At 48.4% G+C, this 23,313-nt stretch overlaps 1 protein-coding gene across 2 annotated transcripts; it reads right to left on the bottom strand.

Annotated features, from left to right (window-relative positions):
* Positions 1-1,332: 1,332 nt before the first annotated feature.
* On the bottom strand, positions 1,333-22,832 carry srrm2 (serine/arginine repetitive matrix 2). 2 transcript variants are annotated; one of them, XM_059017012.1, is made up of 17 exons: positions 22,643-22,832; positions 20,116-20,358; positions 17,585-17,689; positions 16,542-16,712; positions 15,912-15,992; positions 15,026-15,094; positions 14,197-14,229; positions 13,735-13,788; positions 13,506-13,595; positions 12,963-13,122; positions 7,739-12,051; positions 6,476-6,799; positions 4,734-5,816; positions 4,439-4,591; positions 3,331-3,429; positions 3,018-3,086; positions 1,333-2,186 (listed from the first exon to the last, which is right to left on the bottom strand). In XM_059017012.1, exons 2-17 carry the CDS (start codon positions 20,352-20,354, stop codon positions 2,177-2,179), a joined length of 7,053 nt encoding a protein of 2,350 aa, XP_058872995.1. In that variant the 5' UTR covers positions 20,355-20,358; positions 22,643-22,832; the 3' UTR covers positions 1,333-2,176. The 2 variants fall into 2 exon arrangements, with proteins under 2 accessions (XP_058872995.1, XP_058872996.1); XM_059017013.1 differs by having other exon boundaries at positions 20,116-20,355.
* Positions 22,833-23,313: the final 481 nt, after the last annotated feature.

The raw sequence follows: 23,313 nt of genomic DNA, 5'->3' as shown, positions 1-23,313 counted from the left end.
GCACATTCCGAAAACAATCAATTAAAAACAATGACGCTATAATAATCTATTTAACGAGGTCTATAGTCTTTTAAACACACGGAGGGCGGGCAAAAAAATATATTAATATTTAAGGATTCTGATTCTAAGTAGGTTACCCCGGCTTTTCCCCTCGCCTTTAAGAATTCAATTGATACCCGTTAAGTCATTGTATTTATTATTATTATTATTTATTTATTAGCAGACGCCCTTATCCAGGGCGACTTACAATTGTTACAAAATATCACATTATTTTTTACATACAATTCCCCATTTATACAGTTGGGTTTTTACTGGAGCAATCTAGGTAAAGTACCTTGCTCAAGGGTACAGCAGCAGTGTCCCCCACCTGGGATTGAACCCACGACCCTCCGGTCAAGAGTCCAGAGCCCTAACCACTACTCCACACCGCTGCCCTATGATTTATCTTGCTCTTAATTGTGTTAATACTTGGACTGTGATTCTTGAAATGTATTTTTGTTTACGATTGTAAATCGCCCTGGATACGGGCGTCTGCTAAGAAATAATTAATTAATACTAATGATGCCATTCGTGTCTCCCACTCACACACCGAGAAACGCCTTCCTAGTAAAAGCGACTTAAATTGCAGACGATTCTGTGAAACGACCACACGGGCTTTTTAAAAATCGGCCCAGCTTTTAATTTTTCATTTGCAAGCAGGATTTGCGAACGAGATCGCTACCTGTTCGTAAGAGACTCATCTTTTATTACAACTACAACTGAAAAAAATGAAGTATTTCTTACAAATCGTTCTGCAGCGCGACTGTATTTACGTTGAGTTGATAACAGGAGTCGCTTTTTTTTAAATGAAAAAAGTCAGACTTACCATTTAGTTGTTTAACAGAAGAAAAAAGCGCTGTATATTATAAAGACATTTCAGAGTGCTGGATCGCATCAATATCAGGGTCTAGTGCTGTATATTATAAAGACATTTCAGAGGGCTGGATCGCATCAGTATCAGGGTCTAGCGCTGTATATTATAAAGACATTTCAGAGGGCTGGATCGCATCAATATCAGGGTCTAGCGCTGTATATTATAAAGACATTTCAGAGTGCTGGATCACATCAATATCAGGGTCTAGCGCTTTATATTATAAAGACATTTCAGAGGGCTGGATCGCATCAATATCAGGGTCTAGCGCTGTATATTATAAAGACATTTCAGAGGGCTGGATCGCATCAGTATCAGGGTCTAGCGCTGTATATTATAAAGACATTTCAGAGGGCTGGATCGCGTCACTATCAGGTACATATATAAGCATACAGAGTCACAGACAAAAATCACACCGCGTATTTTGGAGGCAAATTAAAGTATTTAATCATCGAAAAAACACATTTACAAAAGCAGAAATATAAATGGGAAAAGAAAAAAAAAAAAAAAACACACACCTTCCAATTTAGCCCGAAGTGAGTCCGCTTCTACTCTCACTCCACTAAGATTTGAACTTGTCTGTGAATCACCCGCCTGTTTCCAATAGTGATGCAGGGATGGGAATCAGACTCCCTGTTCCACAGCAGTGTGATCCATTCCAGGTTTTACTACCAGCTTGATCAGCCCCCAGTGTGTCTGGCTAACAAGCTCAGGTGTGTCTGATTATTAAACTCCTAGTGAAACCAGGACTGGATCACACTGCTGTGCAGTGGGAGTCTCGTTCCCATCCCTGGTCATGCATAATTTTAATCCTCAATTCTGCTACTAATCTCTCTCTCAAACTCGCTCATCTGAAAGTATACCCCCCCATCTCCCCCCTAAAAAGCATGTTTAATCCTGTGGAGGAGAGAGGGCTCTGCATAACTAACTCAGCTATATTACAATATTTATTAAATATCCACTTCATTTAAAAAAAAAAAAAGCCAAAAACAAAATAATAATAATAATAATAATAATAGCTTCTTTCCCAAAATCTGGTCGATCGACATAGAAACATGTAATATAGGGAAGAAAAAAAAAAAGTTTGTCTGTCTGTCGAGTTCATATGTTGCGTTTATTTTGTTTGGTTTATTTTTTATAAATGACAGAGATCCTCTTGTTGAATTCACTTCTCTATTCACCCTTCTTGAATTCAGAGTTTTTTTTTTTTTTTTTCACAGTTTGATGTACTCATTCATTATAACAATCACGGACTTCGTTCGTTCGCTAAGGAGACCTGCAAAGAAAACAGAAAAAGTAAATAAACACTACCAACATCATTACAATAATAATAATTATTAATAATACTTCTTGATGAGAAACAGGCTCAGGCTAGCCGTGATAAAAAATAGATTCTACATTCAAAAACATGTTCCATCTTTTTAAAGTTATTTAGTGTGCCCAATTATTATTTTCCCCCCTGCCCCTCCCCCCTCACAGCTGCTCGGGAGATGTGAAGGTTCAGCGAGGGTCCTCCGATCCCACGAGCCAGCTTCCTCTTCCACACCCAGGGACTCCCGAGCGGATGTCAGCGAGCTACCGCCCCCTGGAGGCCAAGCCCTGCAGGTGTCCGCTCTGAGCTCACCTGAATGAAACTCCAATGCAACTCTCCCACTGGAATCCCCAGCGAAGACCCTCGACCCTCGGGGACCCCTGCGGTCCCCTGACTGTGTGACTCCCCCCTGCACGCCACGCGGCCGTGCCTTTACCAGGGGAGACCCTCGGAGACCCCTGCGCTCCCCTGACTGTGTGACTCCCCCCTGCACACCACGCGGCCGTGCCTTTACCAGGGGAGACCCTCGGGGACCCCTGCGCTCCCCTGACTGTGTGACTTCCCCCTGCACGACACGCGGCCGTGCCTTTACCAGGGGAGACCCTCGGGGACCCCTGCGCTCCCCTGACTGTGTGACTCCCCCCTGCACACCACGCGGCCGTGCCTTTACCAGGGGAGACCCTCGGGGACCCCTGCGCTCCCCTGACTGTGTGACTCCCCCCTGCACGCCACGCGGCCGTGCCTTTACCAGGGGAGACCCTCGGGGACCCCCGTGTTTAACAAAGTCTTGCTCACCTGTGTTTGGGTTTTGGGGAGTCCTTTCTCCTCTTTCTTCGAGGGGAGTGGCTGGGTGACCTCTGACCCCTGTGACACACACACAAAGACTGTCAGTTCTACATCAACAGTTCTTAATAATAAGACACACCTGAGCTTGTTACCTAGACACACTGGGGGCTGATCAAGCTGGTAGTAAAACCTGGAATGGATCACACTGCTGTGCAATAGGAGTCATATTTGGGGTGCAGACTGTATGCATTTCAAGAGGGGGTCGATTGTCTATTCAAGGACGAGGGGGGGGGGGGGGGGGGGTCTGCGATTGGCTGCTCACCTGCGAGCGGGCGGGGCAGGGGCGTATCTTCTCCTGTCGGTGGGTGGGGAGTAGCTGAGCGATCGCGAGTCTCTCAGCGAATCAGCTGGCTTTCTGGGGCTACAGAGAGAGAGGGAGAGAGAGAGCGAGAGCGAGAGAATACTTAATTATTATTAATTATTTCTTAGCAGACACCCTTATCCAGGGCGACTTACAATTGTTACAAGATATCACATTATTTTAACATACAATTCCCCATTTATACAGTTGGGTTTTTACTGGAGCAATCTAGGTAAAGTACCTTGCTCAAGGGTACAGCAGCAGTGTCCCCCACCTGGGATTGAACCCACGACCCTCCGGTCAAGAGTCCAGAGCCCTGACCGCTACTCCACACTGCTGTCAAATCATTGTCTCCATGTTATCTATATCCCTAGCTATTAAAATGTATTTATATCCTTCTAACCCAACTCGTCCTGCGGATGAGATAACGTCCTATTGGAAGTGACTCTGCATATAATGCGCAGTTCACAGCCTGCCTCTGTAAAGCACTTTGTGATGGTGTGCCACTATGAAATGCACTATATAAAAATAATATATATTGTTAGTATTACTACAACAACAATAATAATATTAAGAGTTTTATTTTTCTGTGAATCAACATATAGGGCAGCAGTGTGGAGTAGTGGTCAGGGCTCTGGACTCTTGACCGGAGGGTCGTGGGTTCAATCCCAGGTGGGGGGACACTGCTGCTGTACCCTTGAGCAAGGTACTTTACCTAGATTGCTCCAGTAAAAACCCAACTGTATAAATGGGTAATTGTATGTAAAAATAATTGATATCTTGTAACAATTGTAAGTCGCCCTGGATGAGGGTGTCTGCTAATAAATAATAATAATAATTACAAGCTTGATCGCAATAGTGACGCAGAGCTGGCAATGAGACTCCTGTTCCACAGCAGTGTGATCCATTCCAGGTTTTACTACCAGCTTGATCAGCCCCCCAGTGTGTCTAGGTAACAAGCTCAGGTGTGTCTTATTATTAAACTCCTAGTGAAACCAGGACTGGATCACACTGCTGTGCAGCGGGAGTCTGATTCCCAGGCCCGAGACAGACAGATTCAGTCTCTCACCGTTTCTCATCTTCTCCTGCAGGTGTCTTTACCGGAGTCTCGCTGTCCGAGGAAGAGGAGGAGGAGGAGGGGGAGGAGTCCGAGGAAGAGGAGGAGGAACTCTTCTTACTCCCCACCTCCTTGGGTTCAGACACGCCCCCTTGGGACTGTGAACTAAAAACAAAAAAATAAATGCTGATCAATGTGTTGGGATTTTTTTTTTTATTTTTTTTTTTTGAACAGGGAATTGGAAATTGACCCCCCTCTACATAACAAGCCTTTAAAAACCTTTAAAAAAACAAAACAAAACACAAACCTGACTTTTTTGCTTCCCTCGGACTCTGAATCCCCCGATGAAGATGAAGAGGAGGAGGAGGAGGAGGATGAGGAGGAGGAGGAGGATGAAGACCGGCTCTGCCTCTTCCTGTCAGCCTCTCCCCTCCCCGGCTGCTTCGATTGGCTGTCTTCCTCTGCCACTGCTAGCTCCGCCCTCCCTCTCTTAACCGGCGGCTCTCCGGAGTTCTCCGAGGTTCCGGTTCTAGAATGCGCTCTAGAACGCGATCCGGAACGAGTCCTGGAACTTGAGGGGCTCTTCGCGGGGCTCCTGGGAGATCTGGAACCGGACTGCCTCTTTACTGGCTGACCGGCTTCGCTTGCTCTGGGGCTGACCGACCTAGAACGCGACCGCCTCATCGCCGGGGTCCTAGAACCCTGTGACTGAGCCTTGGGGGATCTAGACCCTGACCCCCTCCCGCTGCTGAGGGCAGCTGCAGGGCTTCCAGAACCGGATCCACTCAGAGAGTTTCCCTTGCCCTCCAGCGGTGGGGTCGGCTGCCTCTGCTCCGGAGACCTGGAACGCGAACGGCTCCTGCTCGCCGGACCAGCCCCGGGGAGCGCCGCGATAGCATCAGTGGAATCGGGCGGGGTTCTGGACTTGGTTCTAGAGCGGCTCTTTTTCAAATCTGCTGCATTGCTGCTGACGGGTGACCCACAACTTCCCTGGACTTTCTCAACCGGACCGGGAGACCTAGACTTGTTGCCTTTTCTCTCTTTTCCGTCTTCAGCTGCCACCCCGGGCGACACGGAACCCTTAGGGGGGTCTCCAGCCCTGCGCTTGGGGGAGGGGGACGAGGAGGACGAAGAGGAGGAGGAGGAGGAGGAGGAGGATGACGAAGACGAGGAAGATGAGCTAGAGGAACTGGAGGAGCGAGGGGTTCTGGGTTTCCGCTCCGGAACCCGTCCAGTTCTGCGGTTCTGGATCGGGGAGCCGCGGACCTTGGCTGGTGGAGGGGGTGAGTGCCGGCTCCGCTCCCTCTCTGCTCCAGAACGTGTTCTAGAGCGGGAGCGCGTTCTCTTGGAGGGGGAACGTCTCCGAGAGGGAGGGGGGGAAGCACGGTACCTGAGGAGACGAGGGGACTACAGTCAGACACTCTCAACACCTTCTGAAAACACCACACATCGCCATTAGCTTAGGTGTTTCACAACAAAATCAGGACAAGCTTCTTTCAAGATACAAAACTCTAAACGCAGAGATGGAAATGTGCAATAGTGGTCAGGGCTCTGGACTCTTGACCGGAGGGTCGTGGGTTCAATCCCAGGTGGGGGGACACTGCTGCTGTACCCTTGAGCAAGGTACTTTACCTAGATTGCTCCAGTACAAACCCAACTGTATAAATGGGGAACTGTATGTAAAAAATAATGTGATATCTTGTAACAATTGTAAGTCGCCCTGGATAAGGGCGTCTGCTAAGAAATAAATAATAATAATAATAATAATAACAATAATAAATAATAATAATAATAATAATTCCCAATAATAATGGGAATCAGACTCCTATTGCACAGCAGTGTCACCCATTCCAGGTTTTACTACCAGCTTGATCAGCCCACAGTGTGTCTCGCTAACAAGCTCAGGTGTGTCTGATTATTAAACTCCTAGTGAAACCAGGACTGGATCACACTGCTGTGCAGCGGGAGTCCGATTCCCATCCCTGCCTGGTGTTAAATGGAGTTTCATCATCATCAACCCCGCCCCCCCCCCCCCCCCAAAAAGCTCACCTCTTGGTCGGACTCCTCCTAGCCCTGGGGGAACCTGGTCTCCGCGATCTGGAACTGGACCGGCGCCGCCCGGAGGTTCTAGAAGCTGCCGCTGGAGGTGGCGACTCTCTCCTCCTGTCCCTCTCCCCTCTGCGGTGATAAACGGGAGAGAAGCCTCGACTGTCCGCATTGCTGCCCCTCTCCCTTCTTGTAAGGGGCGAGCCTCTCCTGCTCAAGTAAGGAGAGGCGGATCGAGAACGTTTTCGGGTCCTTTTTGGGGACTGGTACCTGCCCCCGCCTCTCCTCCCAGCGGGGGACTGCTGGCCTCTCGTGGAGTGAGGGTACCTGGAACGGGACAAGATTGAGGTTCAGCTGCGATCAAAAAGTTTAGCATCATCACCCTACAGAAATAACTGTTTAATAAAGTCCAATGAAAGCTGCTGAATAATGTTCCCTTGTTAACATATTGAATTGCACACCCTCTATATAGAATGAACTCCCTCAGCTTCATAGAGTCCAATGAAAGCTGCTGAATAATGTTCCCTTGTTAACATATTGAATTGCACCCCCTCTATATAGAATGAACTCCCTCAGCTTCATAGAGTCCAATGAAAGCTGCTGAATAATGTTCCCTTGTTAACATATTGAATTGCACCCCCTCTATATAGAATGAACTCCCTCAGCTTCATAGAGTCCAATGAAAGCTGCTGAATAATGTTCCCTTGTTAACATATTGAATTGCACACCCTCTATATAGAATGAACTCCCTCAGCTTCACAGAGTCCAATGAAAGCTGCTGAATAATGTTCCCTTGTTAACATATTGAATTGCACACCCTCTATATAGAATGAACTCCCTCAGCTTCATAGAGTCCAATGAAAGCTGCTGAATAATGTTCCCTTGTTAACATATTGAATTGCACACCCTCTATATAGAATGAACTCCCTCAGCTTCATAGAGTCCAATGAAAGCTGCTGAATAATGTTCCCTTGTTAACATATTGAATTCCACACCGCTTTGTAGTTTTCCACATACTGACAAATTGAAAAAAGGTGACATTTTGAAACATGAAATTCTACTGTACGACTTCTGGCTTCCGGTAGACTTTCTTTTGCAATGTCATTTTATAGTTTATCTTTGTTTACATGAGGTTAAATAAAAAAGACCTAAATTATGTCCATATAGTTTATTTATTTACTTTTTACTCAGGGAGACAGAACACACTATCAACAGCAAAAAACGTTACACAGAGCAATTACAATAAAACTCATTCAGGTAACATACCTATCATGTGATCTGGGAGACAGCCTATCTCCGCCCCTTTTCCAATCCTTCTCTCTGGAATGGGATCGCTTCTGCCCCCTGCTGCCCAGCGGAGAGCCTCTAGCCCGGACTGGGGCAGGGGACCTCTCCCTTCGAATGGCCGAGGGATTGGAGCTCCTGTACTGCATGGGGGGCGATCTGGGCCCCTCTCTATGAGGAGAAGGGGAGGAGGAGGAGGAATCGGACCCCCGTCTCTCTGCCCCCCTTCTCTTTTGGGGAGGGGAGGAATAACCCCTGGGCTTCTGAGAAGGAGGAGATCGTTCTCTTCTTATAGCGGTCTGCTGCTGCTGGGGGGAGAGACTGTCTCTTCTCTCCCTGGACTGGGACCTCTTTCTTCGGTCTGCGGAGCTCCTGTCCTTGGAGGAAGGAGGAGGAGGAGGAAGGGGGGACCTGCTGGTTCTCCTCTCCCTGGACTGGGACCTCTTTCTCCGGTCTGGGGAGCTCCTGTCCTTGGAGGAAGTAGGAGGAAGGGGGGACCTGCTGGTTCTCCTCTCCCTGGACTGGGACCTCTTTCTCCGGTCTGGGGAGCTCCTGTCCTTGGAGGAAGTAGGAGGAGGAAGGGGGGACCTGCTGGTTCTCCTCTCCCTGGACTGGGACCTCTTTCTCCGGTCTGCGGAGCTCCTGTCCTTGGAGGAAGAAGGCGGAGGAAGGGGGGACCTGCTGGTTCTCCTCTCCCTGGACTGGGACCTCTTTCTCCGGTCTGGGGAGCTCCTGTCCTTGGAGGAAGAAGGCGGAGGAAGGGGGGACCTGCTGGTTCTCCTCTCCCTGGACTGGGACCTCTTTCTCCGGTCTGGGGAGCTCCTGTCCTTGGAGGAAGAAGGCGGAGGAAGGGGGGACCTGCTGGTTCTCCTCTCCCTGGACTGGGACCTCTTTCTCCGGTCTGGGGAGCTCCTGTCCTTGGAGGAAGGAGGAGGAAGGGGGGACCTGCTGGTTCTCCTCTCCCTGGACTGGGACCTCTTTCTCCGGTCTGGGGAACTCCTGTCCTTGGAGGAAGGAGGAGGAAGGGGGGACCTGCTGGTTCTCCTCTCCCTGGACTGGGACCTCTTTCTCCGGTCTGGGGAGCTCCTGTCCTTGGAGGAAGGAGGAGGAGGAAGGGGGGACCTGCTGGTTCTCCTCTCCCTGGACTGGGACCTCTTTCTCCGGTCTGCGGAGCTCCTGTCCTTGGAGGAAGTAGGAGGAGGAGCAGCGGTGGAAGTCGTATTGAGAATCGAGCTTTCCCTTCTAGCGCTAGACGGACTCCGTTCTGTCGCCGGGGAAAGCGATCGCGAGGAGTCGCCGCCGTGTCTGCCGGTCGGGGAGTACAACTCCCTCCGTTCTCCTGCAGACGGAGACGAGTTTCTGGCTACTTCCTCCTCTTCTTCCTCCTCCTCTTTATCCCATCTGCTCGATTTGGGATCCCTCACAGACGGATCGCAGTCTCTCCCGGTCGGAGAACCCAACTGCCCGGAGGTCAGCCTCTTAGCCCGGGAAGGAGGAGAGAACACTTTCGCCCACTTGCTTGAGCTAGGAGGAGGAGGAGGAGGAGGAGGAGGAGGAGTTTGGCTACTTCTCCTGACCGGAGATTCAGAATCCTGGCTCTCCCTTTGATATCTCGCGGAAGTCGGACGCTCCCCCGTTTTGGTGGCCTCTGCGGCAGGAGAGTGCGATTTCGTGGGGGGCGACCCACTCTTTTGTCTGACCGGTGACCTCGAATCAGAGTCCGAGTCATCTCTCCCGGTCGGAGAATACAGCTGCCCGACCGAGGACCTTTTACCCCGGAAAGGCACGGACACTTTGTTGTCCCACCTGCCTAATCGGGGGGGAGGAGTCTGGCTGCTTCTCCTGACCGGAGATTCAGAACGCTGGCTGCGGCTGGCCGCGGGGGGGTGCGAGGGCTGCCTCGAACCCGCGCCGATGGGAGAGGCGGCTTTGGAGACAGCGGGTGACCGGACCGGGGCCTTCGATTTGGGCGGGGATTTGCTTCCTCTCTCGGGGGAGGGCGACGAGGAGGAGTCGCTGTCTGTGTGTGTCGCGCTCGGGGAATATCTCTCGCTGGGTTTGGGGGCGAGCCTCGAAGCCGGGGTCTTATTATCTAGCGTCTTAGAAGACTTCGAGACCCCGCTATCCTCTCTCGCAGACAAAGGGGAACGCCTCTCGTTGGGTCTCTTCTCCCTGGTGGAAGACGTCCTGGAAGACGATCTGCTTCTTCTGCTGTTGTCCGCGACTGGAGACCGAGATGAATCACTTTGGTGGCTGCGAGAAGGAAGAACGGGCGGGGATCTTTCTTTGGGTCTGGAACCAAACTGAGCTTCTCCCCTCTCTCCGCTGGTGATGTCGGAAGACCTCTTATCCAGAATCCCGGAGCCTGATCTCGTTCCCTTCCCTCTCCTCTCAGAAGAAGGAGAGCGTCTCTGTTTTCTGGGAGAAGTCGTCGACCTCTCTCTGGACCTGGATTTCCCAGACACTTCACTACTATCTTCTTCCTTCCTCCTCCTCCTCCTCTCCTCTGGTGAATGATCCCTCTCCTTCTCTCTTCCCGGAGACGGCGAATCCCTCTTCTTCCCGGCTTCTCCGCGCCTTGGAAAAACCGGAGAAACAGCAGCGACTGCGTCCCTCTTCGGCTCCGATCTCGACCGCGAAGAATCTGCTTCCATCTCCTCTTCCGAAGGCAGATGCTTGCCCCTTCGCCTCTCGGTCGCCTCCTCCTCCACTTGCTTTTTATCAGTTTTTCCAGACTTTGCTGCTGCGCCAACTCCCTTGTCCTTATCCTCCTTTCCACTGGACCTCCGTTTATGAGCTTTTCCCGCTGGTTCCTCTACAGCAGCAATCGCAGAGCTGTTTTTTAGTTTGGACTTTTTGACCTTCTGGTCGTCGGACTCGGAAGAGGAACTGGAAGAAGAATCCGAAGAGTCGGTCCCGCTACTGCTGCTGTCACTGCTGCTGCTGCTGCTGCTGGACCCGCTAGAAGAGCTGGTACCACTGGAACCAGAACTGGAACTGGTGGAGGAACTGCTATCCTTTCTTGGTTTCTTCCCTTCCTTTTTCTCTCCCTCCTTTTTCTTGGTCGCGGTTTTCGCCCTTCGGCGCTCCTCCTCTTCCTCGACTTCCGGCTTTCCTTCCTTGCTTCCCGTCACCGTTGTCGTGGGACCCGGCTGGGCCGAGTCCGATCCCAGCTTTCCGGATTCCGAGCCGCCGATCCTTGACTTCTCCCGGCTGCTCCCGTTTGCGATTCCGCCATCCTGGCGAACATCCCGATCGCCGCTTCTCGTGGCCGTGGTCGAACTGGACGGTTCTTCCTTATCCCCTCCTCCTCCTCCTCTCTCGTCCCTCTTCCTCTCCTCGCCTCTCTCATCCCTCCTCCTCCCCCCCGTCTCTGAGACGGTCTTGGAGGATTCTGCGCGAGAGGTAGTGGAGATTTCGGGGCTCAAGCTCGACCCGGACTTCTCCTTTAATGGCGGAACTTCGGTCACCCTTTTGTCCCGTTCTTTGCAAGCCAGACTGTCAGTTCCTCTGCTTCGGTTACTTCTAGTAACATTATTATCTTCATCCCTAGTGGTAGTAGTAGTAACAGTTGTAGTAGTAGTTACTTCAGCTGCATCAGTTGCAGTAGAAGCAGCAGCCTCTTCTGTATCCTGCTCTGCTCCTCTCTTTTTCCCTTGATCCCCTCCTTCTCTCCTCCGGTCTCTCCCGTTGGCTTTGGGGGAGGGAGACGGGGAGGGAGAGGAGGAGGAGGAGGAAGAAGAGGATGATGATGATGATGATGAAGAACGAGAGCTGGGCGACCTCCTCTTCGATCGATCTCCATTATCGGAGTCACGTCGCCGTTCCTGTCTCCCCGCCTTCCGTTCTCTGTCAGGGGAACCCCTCTCCCCTCCTCCTCCTCCTCTGTCTCTCCTCTCAGATCTGGAGTGCGGCGCTCTTTCTGGGGTCCCCCTATCGCCTCCTCTCCTGTCTCCCCTCTCAGCTCTGGGATCCACCTCTCTTTCTGGGGTCCCCCTCCTGTTCCTAGGGGACCCCCTTTCTCCTCTCTCCGCTCTCGATTCTCTCTCGGGGCTGTTCCACCTGTGTCTGGTCTCCCTGCTGTGTTTCGGGGGGCTGCGCCTGTGTTTGGGGGAACCCCTGTCCCCCCTGTCCTGGGACGACCCCCCCTGTCTGCGTTTAGGAGAGTCCCTCTCCCCCCTGAGGGTGTTTCCTCTGCCTCCCCTCCTCTCAGCTGGGGACCCCGATCTGTTTTTGGGGTTCTCTCTGGGACCCCCCTTGTTGCCTCCGTCTGTGGGGGGACGGCCTGGGGATTTCTGTTTATCAAAATAAATCAAAAGGGTTTCAAAATAGATACATATATAAATAAGGTGGAAAAAAAAATCTCTTAATTTAAAAAAGTAGTCTGGGCGGATCTCTCCTCAGAAATCAGGTGCAGACAACCAGGCGAGGATCAGGGGTGTGGATCAGGGGCTGATTCACCGTTCAGAGTGAAGTAAGAAACAGCAGCTTTGTGACGATCACTGCTTTCCTTAAAAGACTCTGCGGAGAGCAGCGACCCACACAAACCCAAGCAGCTGTTTCTGAATTCACTCTGAACGGTAAATCAGCCCCCCGATCCACACCAGAGACCCTCGCACCTGATTCCACGGAGAGCTCGATCAGGATACCCCTATGAATCGGTGTGTGCTAGACCTCGGGGGTCAAATTAGGGTCACAGCAGAAATAACGCTATGTAGTTCAATTACACCCGTGCTGCAGGAATTAATTATAAATCGCACTGGAATTGCACTGTAAAAACCAATTCAATTATATATGGTACAATTACAATTACTAACGAGTCGCTTTTATCCAAAGCGATTTACAGAGACTAGGGGGGTGAACTCTGCATCATCAACAACTGCTGCTGCTGCTGCAGAGTCACTTCCAATAGGAGCTCGTTTGTTTTACGTCTCATCCGAAGGACGGAGCACAGGGAGGTTCAGTGACTCGCTCAGGGTCACACACACACACGGAGTCAGTGGCTGAGCCGAGATTTGAACCTCCTGGTATCAAGACCCCCTTTCTTTAACCGCTGGACCACCATGGGCCTGCCATGATTCAACTACATTTAAAAAGACGTTGTAATTGCAATTAATTACAAAATTAAACCCAGGTCTGGTCCATAAAGACATAGAAAATACATCGTCAAACATGCTTCAAAAGACACAGACACACAGTCTCTCACCTCTCTGCTCCCAGAACGCTCGTCACTGCTGCGTTTGTGGACCTGCCCCTTCCTGCCTCTCGGGGGCGTGGCTGACCGAGCCGGGGACCTCCCCCTTCCCCTCTCGCCTCTCCTGGTTGGCTGAGAGGGTTGTGCGTCTCTAAGGGCAACGGGGGACTTGCTGAAAAGGGGAGAAAGCAAAATGTTCAAAGGAATTGAATTTACACTGAAGATGCTGAGAAAGACTTCTAGTGGAAACGTTTGCCGTTGAATTTACACTGAGAAAGACTTCTAGTGGAAACGTTTGCCGTTGAATTTACACTGAGAAAGACTTCTAGTGGAAACGTTTGCCATTGAATTGACACTGAAGACGCTGAGAAAGACTTCTAGTGGAAACGTTTGCCATTGAATTGACACTGAAGACGCTGAGAAAGACTTCTAGTGGGAAAGGTTTGCCATTGAATTGACACTGAAGACGCTGAGAAAGACTTCTAGTGGAAACATTAGTCAGTCAATGTATTAAGTTAAGTGTTTAATAGTTTGGATAAAAAAATAGCGACTGACCTTGGACTGCCTCTAGAGGAAGGGGAGGAGGAAGAGGCGGGGCTTCCTTTATGACCTCGTCTCTGTGGGGGCGGAGACTGGCTGGGGGTTCTGGAGAAGGAGAGAACATTTAGTGAGGATTTATCAACACACTGACCAAAAGAACCACAAACCCAAACTTCACTCGTTTCTCTCCGAATGGTAAATCTCTCTCTCTCTCTCTCTCTCTCTCTCTCTCTCTCTCTCTCACCTGTGTCTCTTGTCTTTTCCCTTCGATTTGCTTTTGTCCTTCGGGCTGCGAGACCTGGCAGAGAAAGAAAGAAAAAAGAGGGAAGGTTTGAAAACAGAGAGACAGAGAGAGAGGAGAGAGACAGAGAAGAGACAGGAGAGAGAGAGAGAAGAGAGTGAGAAGAGAATGAAGAGAGAGTGAGAAGAGAGAGGGTGGCAAGAGGAAAGAGAGAGAGAGAGAAGAGACAGGAAGCGAGACAGAGAGAGGAGTGAGAAGCGAGAGAGACACAGAGAGGGAGACACAGAGAGACAGAGTGAGGAGTGAGAAGACAGAGAGACACACAGACAGAGAGAGAGAGACAGACAGAGAGAGGGATTGAAAACAGGTTTGAAAAGGAGAGACACACACACACACTATAAAAAGACCAAGTTTAAGTTGCAGTTTATTATAAAGGCTCTTGTCGTCTCGTCAGATTGAACTCACCCGCGATTTGGAGGCTTCTCCTCAGAGCTGGATCTGAGGAAGGGATAAAAGGAACAAATATCACCATAGTAATCTTGAGCACGAACAGAAACGACAGTCACTGAACCAATAAGCACTAAACAAATAATCAATCAATCAATCGATTTCATATAGCGCCTTTCATAGTGGTCCACCGTCACAAAGCGCTTTACAAGATAGTGAGGAACAAGGCATAATACATTAAATACAAGGATGTGAATTTTAAACATTGTGGATGCGTGTGTCACACAGTAATAATCATAATTATTAATAATAATAATAATAATAATAAGAGTACAAATAAATAAGCATTAATAATAACCAATTATCCCCAATACTACTATTAATTATTATTATTATTATTATTATTATTTATTTCTTAGCAGATGCCCTTATCCAGGGCAACAATGTATCTGTCTTTAATTTTGTACATTTTTTTTTAGCTATTTCTATCTAGATATCTATCTCTGTTTATTTAAATTTCTTCTGAAGTAGATAGTGTTATAATGCTTAAATTCCATTATTATTATTATTATTATTATTTATTTCTTAGCAGACGTCCTTATCCAGGGCGACTTACAATTGTCACAAGATATCACATTATTTTTACATACAATTCCCCATTTATACAGTTGGGTTTTTACTGGAGCAATCTAGGTAAAGTACCTTGCTCAAGGGTACAGCAGCAGTGTCCCCCACTGGGATTGAACCCACGACCCTCCAGTCAAGAGTCCAGAGCCCTAACCACTACTCCACACTGCTGTCCATATTATTATTATTATTTACACTAAATATTTTTAATAGGTGTTACCTCTGTTTCTTTTTCTTTGATTTCTTCTTCTTCGATCTCCGTGGCGACGCAGATCCGCTGTCTGAATTCCTAAAACAAGATTTTAAAACACAGAAATTAAAACCTACATTGCAGTGATCCACTGTAAATATGAGTGTGAGACAGACAGACAGACTCCCCCCCCCCAGATTCTCTCAATAGCTTCTGAGCTCAAGAAGGACCTGAGCGAGTTTCATCCCAATCGGACGAGCGTTTCTCTAGATAAAACCAAACATTCAAGCATGACAGACAGGCAGACCACTAGAGCTACACAAACAGATTATCTGATTTACCCGTTCAGAGTGAATTAAGAAACAGCTGTTTGGAGTTTGTGATCAATCGCTTGCTTTTCTTAAAGACTCTGCGGAGAGCAGCGACCCACACAAACCCAAGCAGCTGTTTCTTCACTCTGAACTGGTAGATCAGCCCCTGATCCACACCAGAGACCCTCGCACCTGATTCCACGGAGAGCTCGATCAGGATACCCCTATGAATCGGTGTGTGCTAGACCTCGGGGGTCAAACTAGGGTCACAGCAGAATTCAATCCAATTACAAACGCTGTGTAGTTCAATTACACCCGCACTGCGAGAATTACAATATAATCACAGACACACTAAAACGTCAGCTTGGAAAGGTGTGTAATTGCACTGTAAAAACCAAATCAATTATATATGCTATAATTCCAATTATTAACTGAATAATTGGTGTGGATCGAGTGAAATCAGCCCCCGATCCACACCAGAGACCCTCGCCCGACTCTCAGCCCCCCCCGGTTTCTGCAGAGACCCGCCCCGATAATCTTAAGAAAAGTGCTATAGTTATCGATGGTATCAGAATCTCTTCTCCTCTGCTCCCCCTCTTTCTCACCTCTCTCTTGTTTTGTTCTTTTTCTTGTTGTGACGGTGGGGTGGTGGGGAAGCTGAGCCTTCCGAATCCTCTGGGATAATTCTGAGAAAAAAAAAAAAAAGAATAAGTCTTTGCCTTTGATGGGAAAGAGATAACCTGCTTCCAATCAGACTCCAACTGCACAGCAGTGTGATCCAGTCCCTGGTTTCGCTAGGAGTTTATTATTATTATTATTATTATTATTATTATTTATTTCTTAGCAGACGCCCTTATCCAGGGCGACTTACAATTGTTACAAGATATCACATTATACATTATTTCACATTATACAGATATCACATTATTTTTACATACAATTCCCCATTTATACAGTTGGGTTTTTACTGGAACAATCTAGGTAAAGTACCTTGCTCAAGGGTACAACAGCAGTGTCCCCCACTGGGGATTGAACCCACGACCCTCCGGTCAAGAGTCCAAAGCCCTAACCACTACTCCACACTGCTGAGTTTAATAATAAGACACACCTGAGCTTGTTAGCTAGACACACTGGGGGGCTGATCAAGCTGGTAGTAAAACCTGGAATGGATCACACTGCTGTGGAACAGGAGTCTGATTCCCACCCCCCTGCTTTCTCCCCCTTCCCTCACTCACATGTACTCCTTCTTTCCCCTCTCCTCCTGCTCTCTCCTCTCCCGCTCTCGCGCTCTCCTCTCTGGGTGGAAGGAGCTCCCGTCCTCGTAGTCATCCCGGATACCGAAGGCCGCTCTCAGGCGCTCGTTCTTCAGCTGATTGGCTGCGGCCAGCTGGTGCGTCTCCGTTGCCCTGGCGACAGAGAGAGAGGGGGTGTGTCCGTGTGTGTGTGTCATCCTGCATGCTGTGCGTCTGCGTTTGCAGAGGTGCAGAGTTGTGTGTGTCATCCTGCATGCTGTGCGTCTGCGTTTGCAGAGGTGCAGAGTTGTGTGTGTGTGTGTGTGTGTCATCCTGCATGCTGTGCGTCTGCAGAGGTGCAGAGTTGTGTGTGTGTGTGTGTGTGTCATCCTGCATGCTGTGCGTCTGCAGAGGTGCAGAGGTGTGTGTGTGTGTGTGTCATTCTGCATGCTGTGCGTCTGCGTTTGCAAAGGTGCAGAGTTGTGTGTGTGTGTGTCATCCTGCATGCTGTGCGTCTGCAGAGGTGCAGAGGTGTGTGTGTGTGTGTCATTCTGCATGCTGTGCGTCTGCGTTTGCAAAGGTGCAGAGTTGTGTGTGTGTGTGTCATCCTGCATGCTGTGCGTCTGCAGAGGTGCAGAGGTGTGTGTGTGTGTGTGTCATTCTGCATGCTGTGCGTCTGCGTTTGCAAAGGTGCAGAGTTGTGTGTGTGTGTGTCATCCTGCATGCTGTGCGTCTGCACAGGTGCAGAGTTGTGTGTGTGTGTGTCATCCTGCATGCTGTGCGTCTGCGTTTGCAAAGGTGCAGAGTTGTGTGTGTGTGTGTCATCCTGCATGCTGTGCGTCTGCAGAGGTGCAGAGTTGTGTGTGTGTGTGTCATCCTGCATGCTGTGCGTCTGCGTTTGCAAAGGTGCAGAGTTGTGTGTGTGTGTGTGTGTGTGTCATCCTGCATGCTGTGCGTCTGCACAGGTGCAGAGTTGTGTGTGTGTGTGTGTCATCCTGCATGCTGTGTAGAGTTGTGTGGTTGTGCGTTGTGTATAACAGACTCACGTGGGTCTCTCGCTAGGCGCTCCCTCTTTGATCGGCTGCTCCTCTTTCTCTTGAAGCATCAGCCTGAAGGTGGCGACCTTCTCATCGATCTCCTCCACAGAGTACCTGACAAGCACACACAGAGACATTAACACACAGAGAGAGAGAGACTCACACACACCTTCTCATCGATCTCCTCCACAGAGTACCTGACAAGCACACAGAGACATTAACACACAGAGAGAGAGAGACTCACACACCCCTTCTCATCGATCTCCTCCACAGAGTACCTGACAAGCACACAGAGACATTAACACACAGAGAGAGAGAGACTCACACACCCCTTCTCATCGATCTCCTCCACAGAGTACCTGACAAGCACACAGAGACATGAACACAGAGAGAGAGACTCACACACCCCTTCTCATCGATCTCCTCCACAGAGTACCTGACAAGCACAGAGACATTAACACACAGAGAGAGACTCACACACACCTTCTCATCGATCTCCTCCACAGAGTACCTGACAAACACAGAGAGACATTAACACACAGAGACTCACAGACACACACACACCTTCTCATCGATCTCCTCCACAGAGTACCTGACAAGCACACACAGAGACATTAACACACAGAGAGAGAGAGACTCACACACCCCTTCTCATCGATCTCCTCCACAGAGTACCTGACAAGCACACAGAGACATGAACACAGAGAGAGAGACTCACACACCCCTTCTCATCGATCTCCTCCACAGAGTACCTGACAAGCACAGAGACATTAACACACAGAGAGAGACTCACACACACCTTCTCATCGATCTCCTCCACAGAGTACCTGACAAACACAGAGAGACATTAACACACAGAGACTCACAGACACACACACACCTTCTCATCGATCTCCTCCACAGAGTACCTGACAAGCACAGAGACATTAACACACAGAGACTCACACACCCCTTCTCATCGATCTCCTCCACAGAGTACCTGACAAACACAGAGAGACATTAACACACAGAGAGAGACTCACACACACCTTCTCATCGATCTCCTCCACAGAGTACCTGACAAACACAGAGAGACATTAACACACAGAGAGAGACTCACACACACCTTCTCATCGATCTCCTGATACACAGAGACATTAACACACAGAGAGACTCAGACACACACACACCTTCTCATCGATCTCCTGCAGAGTACCTGACAAGCACACACAGAGACATTAAAAAAAAGAGAGAGACTCACACACACACCTTCTCATCGATCTCCTGATACACAGACATTAACACAGAGAGACTCACACACACCTTCTCATCGATCTCCTGATACACAGAGACATTAACACACAGAGAGACTCACAGACACACACACACCTTCTCATCGATCTCCTGCAGAGTACCTGACAAGCACACACAGAGACATTAACACACAGAGAGAGACTCACACACACACCTTCTCATCGATCTCCTGATACACAGAGACATTAACACAGAGAGACTCACACACACCTTCTCATCAATCTCCTGATAAACGCACACAGAGACATTAACACACAGACTCAGACACACACACACACCTTCTCATCGATCTCCTGCAGAGTACCTGACAAGCACACAGAGACATTAACACACAGACTCAGACACACCTTCTCATTGATCTCCTGATAAACACACACAGAGACATTAACACACAGAGAGACTCACACAGACACACACCTTCTCATCGATCTCCTGATAAACACACAGAGACATTAACACACAGAGAGACTCACACAGACACACACCTTCTCATCGATCTCCTGATAAACACACGCAGAGACATTAACACAGAGAGACTCACACAGACACACACCTTCTCATTGATCTCCTGATAAACACACAGAGACATTAACACACAGAGAGACTCACACAGACACACACACCTTCTCATCGATCTCCTGATAAACACACGCAGAGACATTAACACAGAGAGACTCACACAGACACACACCTTCTCATCGATCTCCTGATAAACACACACAGAGACATTAACACACAGAGAGACTCACACAGACACACACCTTCTCATCGATCTCCTGATAAACACACACAGAGACATTAACACACAGACTCACATACTCACACACCTTCTCATCGATCTCCTGATAAACACACACAGAGAAACTAACACAGAGAGACTCCCACAGACACACACACCTTCTCATCAATCTCCTGCACAGAGTACCTGGGAAACATCATATCCTGTCAGCTTCCCTCCCCAGGACATTATATATAGAATAATAGAGGGGCTTCAGTGAGTTACAGGAAAATAATTCCATCTAGGGTTTCTGTGCCGTCATAAACTACGAGAGCGAAGGCGGAGTTTCTAAACTGTCACAGAAACCTGAGATGGAATTGTTTTCCTGTGACTCACTGAAGAGGCCTGTCTTATTTATTTTATAATCCATGTATACCCTTGTGAAAAAAAAAAGGTTTTTTGGATGATGTCGGACAGGGTCCGACAAAGGACCACAAAGGGTTAATTCTCTTCTCTCCCCTCTCCTCACCCCTGCTCCTCCATCATGTCCTGCAGCTGCGCACACTTCAGCTCCAGCCCCCTCTTCCTCTCGTGCTCCAGTATCTCGGGGTTGGGGGCTCTGGTCAGGCTGCTCTCCAGTTTGTCCAATTCCTCGTCTGTCCTGGTGTCCTGTCGGCTCCTCCGGGGACGCACGGTGGACAGGTTGCGCTGGACGTAGCCGTTGGTGCCACTCCCTCGCGGGGTGACCAGCCCGATCCCATTGTACATCCTACTGGAGAGAGAGAGGGGGAGGGAGGAGAGGAGGGAGAGGGGGAGAAGGAGAGAGGAAGAGAGGGTAGAGAGAGAGAGATGAGGGACAAAGGGAGAGAAAGAGCGAGAGAGGGAGAGAAGAGGGGGAGAGAAAAGAGGGGGAGAGAAGGAGAGAGGAAGAGAGAAGAGAAGAGGGGGAGAGGAAGAGAGGGGGAGAGGAAGAGAGACGGAGAGGGGGAGAGAGACAGAGAGGAAGAGAGGGAGACAGAGAGGAAGAGAGAGAGGAGAGAGAGAGGAAGAAAATAAAGCCTATGTAAAGATTCCAAAAATATTTAAATATGATATGGCTAATCAGTATATGAAAAATATTTGGAATTGATTTTAATTTTGTACAAATTAAACTTGGGAAAGGGGGTGTTCTGTTTTTATATCAGCTATAAAACCCAAACGTAATCCTTCACTCAAGAAGCACTCTGAATTAATAGTACAACTAGCTGCGCTTCGGATCACACCACAAATGATACAGACCTCTTAATTATTATTATTATTTGTTTATTTAGCAGACGCCTTTATCCAAGGCGACTTACAGAGACTAGGGTGTGTGAACTATGCATCAGCTGCAGAGTCACTTACAACTACGTCTCACCTGAAAGACGGAGCACAAGGAGGTGAAGTGACTTGCTCAGGGTCACACAATGAGTCAGTGGCTGAGGTGGGATTTGAACCGAGGACCTCCTGGTTACAAGCCCTTTTCTTTAATGATGTAAAGAAAGCATCACGATTGATCTGCACACAATGAAATCGGCACAGCCCTAAACATTAAGACCATAAGAAAGTTTCCAAACGAGAGGAGGCCCCATTCAGCCCATCTTGCTCGTTTGGTTGTTAGTAGCTTATTGATCCCAGAATCTCATCAAGCAGCTTCTTGAAGGATCCCAGGGTGTCGGCTTCAACAACATTACTGGGGAGTTGGTTCCAGACCCTCACAATTCTCTGTGTAAAAAAAAGTGCCTCCTATTTTCTGTTCTGAATGCCCCTTTATCTAATTTGTGACCCCTGGTCCTTGTTTCTTTTTTCAGGTCCCCTGGGTCGACATTGTCTATACCTTTTAGGATTTTGAATGCTTGAATCAGATTGCCGCGTAGTCTTCTTTGTTCAAGACTGAACAGATTCAATTCTTTTAGCCTGTCTGCATAAGACATGCCTTTTAAACCCGGGATAATTCTGGTTGCTCTTCTTTGCGCTCTTTCTAGAGCAGCAATATCCTTTTTGTAACGAGGTGACCAGAACTGAACACAATATTCTAGATGAGGTCTTACTAATGCATTGTAGAGTTTTAACATTACTTCCCTTGATTTAAATTCAAATTACAAACATTTCCCCTCCAGATGTTACAAAGCCTACATATGTTAAACACCTTTAATAATACAAGTTAAAGCGCTTAGGATTAACAAAAATAAATACACAACACACCTAAGAGCACAAACAGAAGACTAGCAAACAAATCGCCTTATATAAACCGGATGCCATTTTAAAGAGTTGTGAAAATACAAGAGCGTGTTTTTTTTTTTTTATATAAGGATAATAAAGTTTATTAATATACGATTTGATCTAACGAATTTCGTTAACTACTTTTTTTTTTTAACCAATCGGGACGTATGTTTTAACTTGTATTAAAACAACAGTCGACAACACGAGTCTACACAGAAAATATGTCTAGTGGTCTGGGGTTTGTGGCTGTATTGTTCGGAGTTTATTATTATTATTATTATTATTATTATTAATAAATAAAGTACCGGCAGTTATTTCGCAATAACTTAAGCACAGAATTTACTTTGTTTAAAAACACACTTTGAAGTTAGAATCTCTACACACACAAACGTTATTATTAATTTTCAAAAACCTTTTTTTTTTGTTTAATTCCACGTAAAACAATTACAAAATAACGCCTCGTCGTGTGTACCCCGCAGAAAAACACAGTCACACGACAAAACACGACTCACGGCAACTGAAACCTGACTCTCTCCGCGGGCCGAGATCGCAACTCCAACCCGGGGATTCACCGAGAACGCGGAGGCCTGCGCGTTAAATTATGATTTAGTCTTTCCTCCCCAAACCCCTGGCTCTGCCCTTCTTGTGGGGACACACTAACCTGCCCAAAACTAACGTTTGCCCGCCTGTTTTGTTATATATATAACCCACAGCCCCCGTGAATGAACTCCGGCCTCCGCCGGGTTCACCTGTCCGAAGCAGCGGGGTTTGTTGTGTTCGCTGCCCAATCCCCTCTCTCGCCAGCTCCCGCTTACCTCTGCTCCCGCGACCTCTTTCTGCTTCAGCCCGTATGAAAATAAACGAATCAAATCGGTTCGGGGCGGCCGGTGGAATCTGAAATCGATCAAACAAATGCCCACGAAACGAGTCACTGGAAATTTAAACTGGGCTAAATCGTGCAAGGCAACGCGCAGTTTACAAATATAGTCACCCACACTGCACCGCGGGGAGGGGGGGGAGGGACTACAGAGCCCATAAACCATCGCGCTCAAAGACTACAGGGACCACAATGCAACGAGGAAGGACCGCACAACCCACGCAAAAAAAAAAAAAGTTCCAAAAGTTGTCCACGGACGGTAAAAGCACAGTGAAAATATGGTAAAGCACAGAGAGGGCTGGTGAAGCATAGGGAAGCATTGTAAAGCACAGAGAGGTCTGGTAAAGCATAGGGAAGCATTGTAAAGCACAGAGAGGTCTGGTAAAGCATAGGGAAGCATTGTAAAGCACAGAGAGGTCTGGTAAAGCATAGGGAAGCATTGTAAAGCACAGAGAGGTCTGGTAAAGCATAGGGAAGCATTGTAAAGCACAGAGAGGTGTGGTAAAGCATAGGGAAGCATTGTAAAGCACAGAGAGGTCTGGTAAAGCATAGGGAAGCATTGTAAAGCACAGAGAGGTCTGGTAAAGCATAGGGAAGCATTGTAAAGCA

This window comes from Acipenser ruthenus, chromosome 54, assembly GCF_902713425.1.
Source record: "Acipenser ruthenus chromosome 54, fAciRut3.2 maternal haplotype, whole genome shotgun sequence".
Lineage (NCBI taxonomy): Eukaryota > Metazoa > Chordata > Actinopteri > Acipenseriformes > Acipenseridae > Acipenser > Acipenser ruthenus.
The sequence above is the reverse complement of the archived record's forward strand: the minus strand, read 5'-3'. Positions and strand labels throughout refer to the sequence as shown.

Bases quoted from the DNA above. Each gene is read 5' to 3' on its own strand.
- srrm2 (XM_059017012.1), bottom strand. From the start codon at position 20,354: ATGTACAATGGGATCGGGCTGGTCACCCCGCGAGGGAGTGGCACCAAC. The intron at 15,095-15,911 runs GTGAGAAAGAGG...ATCTTGTTTTAG, and splicing joins AAGAACAAAACAAGAGAGAG to GAATTCAGACAGCGGATCTG. The intron at 12,052-12,962 runs GTGAGAGACTGT...TTTGATAAACAG, and splicing joins AGCGTTCTGGGAGCAGAGAG to AAATCCCCAGGCCGTCCCCC.